The sequence below is a fragment of the Scylla paramamosain genome, chromosome 10 (assembly GCF_035594125.1).
Source record: "Scylla paramamosain isolate STU-SP2022 chromosome 10, ASM3559412v1, whole genome shotgun sequence".
Classification (NCBI taxonomy): Eukaryota; Metazoa; Arthropoda; class Malacostraca; order Decapoda; family Portunidae; genus Scylla; species Scylla paramamosain.
Genome location: NC_087160.1, coordinates 12,593,858 through 12,597,500, shown reverse-complemented (window position 1 = coordinate 12,597,500; position 3,643 = coordinate 12,593,858). Strand labels below are relative to the sequence as shown.

The following is a 3,643-nucleotide window of genomic DNA, read 5'->3' as shown; positions in this document are numbered from 1 at the left end:
ACAAGACACAAAGGAGTAGAAGGAGCAGGATGAGGAAGGGAATGAGGAGGAGGAAAAGGAGGAGGAAGAGAAGATCCAGGAGATTACGCCATCATTTCCCTTAATACCCCAACACACCAGCATGAGCCCACCTGTGGCGCTTGGGAGGAGGGAGCAAGGGTGGAGGAGTGAATGGAGTGCGGGGGGAAGATGATGAGGGATGAGAAAATTAAGAAAGGAGAGGAAGGAGGAGGAAGAGAAAAGAGGAGGAAGGAAATGAGGAAGAGAAATAGAAAAGAGGAACTACTGGTAACTTTGGCTTCATCATAAATAAGCTTGATAATGATATATGTGTGTGTGTGTGTGTGTGTGTGTGTGTGTGTGTGTGTGTGTGTGTGTGTGTGTGTGTGTGTGTGTGTGTGTGTGTGTGTGTGTGTGTGTGTGTGTGTGTGTGTGTGTGTGTGTGTGTGTGTGTGTGTGTGTGTGTGTGTGTGTGTAATATTATTAAATATTATATATGTGAAAATCATCACGAAAAAACGAAACTAATGACATCATACTAAAAGCTTTATATTCCAAATTGGAGTGCGCTCTCTCTCTCTCTCTCTCTCTCTCTCTCTCTCTCTCTCTCTCTCTCTCTCTCTCTCTCTCTCTCTCTCTCTCTCTCATGCTGTTATCACGCCACAATGAACGAGGAGAGATCCCATCCTGAAAATCTGTTTAGAATATTTTAGTCTGTCTCTCCCCCTCTCTTTCCTTCCCTTCTTTCCTTCCCTCCCTTCCTCCCGTCCTTCTATTTCCTTATATTTCCAGCCTCTCCTTTCTTCCCAATATCCACTAACTCTCTCCCATTATTCTCTTCCCTCCCCAGTCTCCTCTTCCTCCTTTTTCTTCTGCTCCTCCTCCTCCTCCTTCTCTTTCATTCTTATGCATTCCGTAATCTACTCATCATTCTCCCACACTCCCTTCCTCCCTCTCTTCTCCTTTTCCTCTTTCTTTTTATTCATTTTTCCTACACTTTGTAACGCTCCGCCTTTTCTTCCCCATCCTCCTCCACTTCCTCCTTCATTACATCCACTCACCCATCTCTCATTTCTCTTTCTATGCAAGGAGTAATCTTCCTCCATTATAGTCTTTCTCCCTTCCTTTCTTCCTCGTTCTTCCACTCACACTTACTCTGCACCCTTTACTTTCCTTCCTCTTCCCTTCTTCCTTCCCCCTCCCTCACCGCTCACTCCATTGTTCTCTCTCTCTCTCTCTCTCTCTCTCTCTCTCTCTCTCTCTCTCTCTCTCTCTCTCTCTCTCTCTCTCTCTCTCTCTCTCTCTCTCTCTCTCTCTCTTAGCCATCACATGCAAATCTCTTGTTACTTTGCTGATTAAAGAATAAAAAGGCTTGGGAATACTACTCAACTCTCTCTCTCTCTCTCTCTCTCTCTCTCTCTCTCTCTCTCTCTCTCTCTCTCTCTCTCTCTCTCTCTCTCTCTCTCTCTCTCTCTCTCTCTCTCTCACTGGATTCAGTGTTTATTTACCAAGAACTTTTTTTTTTTCATTTTCATTTCGCTGATGAGAATCGTTACCCTTTCATTATTTTCGTTTGTATTTTCCGTTCTTCGTTTGTTGTGTATCTAGAGGGACGGGGCAAGACAGCGCGATGATGGGAGGTGATGAGCGGGAGTGAAACCATCAATTTGACACTTATTGCCAGCAGACATCACTACTACCACTCCTACACTATTGTTACCGACACCATCATCACCATCACTGTTTCTACCTCTTCCTCAGTTACTTGTTCAAATGCTATTACTATGTATTACTACTACTATTACTACTACTACTACAGTGACTAGACTACTGCAAAGCTATAAAACCCTCATCGCCACCACTGGAAAAATTGTTATCATTACGACCACTACAACCATCATCACCACGACCGCAACCACCACCACCTTAACAAAAAACAACCATAAAAGCAGCAACAATCACAACCCTCTTGCCTGCCAGTCATCACTCTTCGCCCTTGCCTCTACTCACCCTCCCCCCTCCCTCCTTTAACTGCCCTCATTATGTATGCTCCCCTCCCCAACGTCTTTCACAGGGACACGCTCTCTCTCTCTCTCTCTCTCTCTCTCTCTCTCTCTCTCTCTCTCTCTCTCTCTCTCTCTCTCTCTCTCTCTCTCTCTCTCTCCATTCCCTTTTTTTCTTTCCTTTCGCACAAACACACCCATTCACTCTCACTGTATAAATTAAACAATCAAGAACTAAACGGACTTTGCTTTTTTTTTTTCAGAAAACACCAGTTCAAAGCTCTAGTTCTAGCCTTTCTGGAAACACACACACACACACACACACACACACACACACACACACACACACACACACACACACACACACACACACACACACACACACACACACACACACACACAGAGAGAGAGAGAGAGAGAGAGAGAGAGAGAGAGAGAGAGAGAGAGAGAGAGAGAGAGAGAGAGAGAGAGAGAGAGAGAGAGAGAGAGAGAGAGAGAGAGAGAGAGAGAGAGAATACATGGACAGATGAATGGATAAATAGATAGATAGATAGATAGATAGATAGACAGACAGACAGACAGATAGATAGATAGATAGATAGATAGATAGATAGATAGATAGATAGATAGATAGATAGATAGATAGATAGACAGATAGATAAATAGATAGACAGATAGATAGATGGATAGATATTTATTGACCACACACACACACACACACACACACACACACACACACACACACACACACACACACACACACGAGTCTTGGTTATTCTTTCCCTCCTATATGACTGAAGGAACACGATTCTTCTTCTTACGTTCGCTTTAACTCAATACAAAGTGAACTCGAAGGCTGCAACTTGACGGGAGACGCGCCCTAATAGTCCCAGCCTTCAAGAGACTGACACGCTGACACACTAAACCCCGGCAATGTGAAGCGAAAGTACAGAAAAATATACCAGCATGTTGCATTATTTCTTGACAGGATGATACAATAGTAGTAATAGTAGTAGTAGTAGTAGTAGTAGTAGTAGTAGTAGTAGTAGTAGTAGTAGTAGTAGTAGTAGTAGTAGTAGTAAAGACGTACAAGTAGAGGATTGTTATATCGTTCACAGGAAAAAGTAATAAAGACAAGTGCGGTGCCTTTCCTCTTAAAAACGTGAAAGAAAACAAGTTCAGAGACGTGTGTAAGAGAGAGAGAGAGAGAGAGAGAGAGAGAGAGAGAGAGAGAGAGAGAGAGAGAGAGAGAGAGAGAGAGAGAGAGAGAGAGAGAGAGAGAGAGAGAGAGAGAGAGAGAGAGAGTGTGTGTGTGTGTGTGTGTGTGTGTGTGTGTGTGTGTGTGTGTGTGTGTGTGTGTGTGTGTGTGTGTGTGTGTGTGTGTGTGTGTGTGTGTGTGTGTGTGTGTGTGAAAAATCAGAGAAACAAAGAAAAAAAAGGAAAGAAGAAAGAGGCTGAGAACAGGAAAGAAAATAAGGAATGCGTCAGAAAAGAGAAAAACGTGAAGGAAAACAAAAGATGGCACTGAAGGAGTGGAAAGAGAAAAACAAGAAAAGATGAGCTGAAAAGAAGGAAAGAAGAAAAAGAGACGGAAAAAATAGAGAGGGAAGAAGAAAAATTATCAAAGAAGGTGAGAAGGA

General features: G+C 43.2%; 1 protein-coding gene across 1 annotated transcript in view; it reads left to right on the top strand.

Annotated features, from left to right (window-relative positions):
• The window catches only part of LOC135104520 (RNA-binding protein 25-like), a gene marked incomplete at its 3' end in the record, with an annotated part of 5,765 nt that extends 2,355 nt beyond the window's left edge, over positions 1-3,410 (top strand). The window contains exons 2-3 of the mRNA XM_064012092.1: positions 2,403-2,522; positions 3,196-3,410. Of these exons, the coding sequence (XP_063868162.1) occupies positions 2,403-2,522; positions 3,196-3,410 (335 nt within the window). The remainder of the gene's footprint in view (positions 1-2,402; positions 2,523-3,195) is intronic.
• Positions 3,411-3,643: the final 233 nt, after the last annotated feature.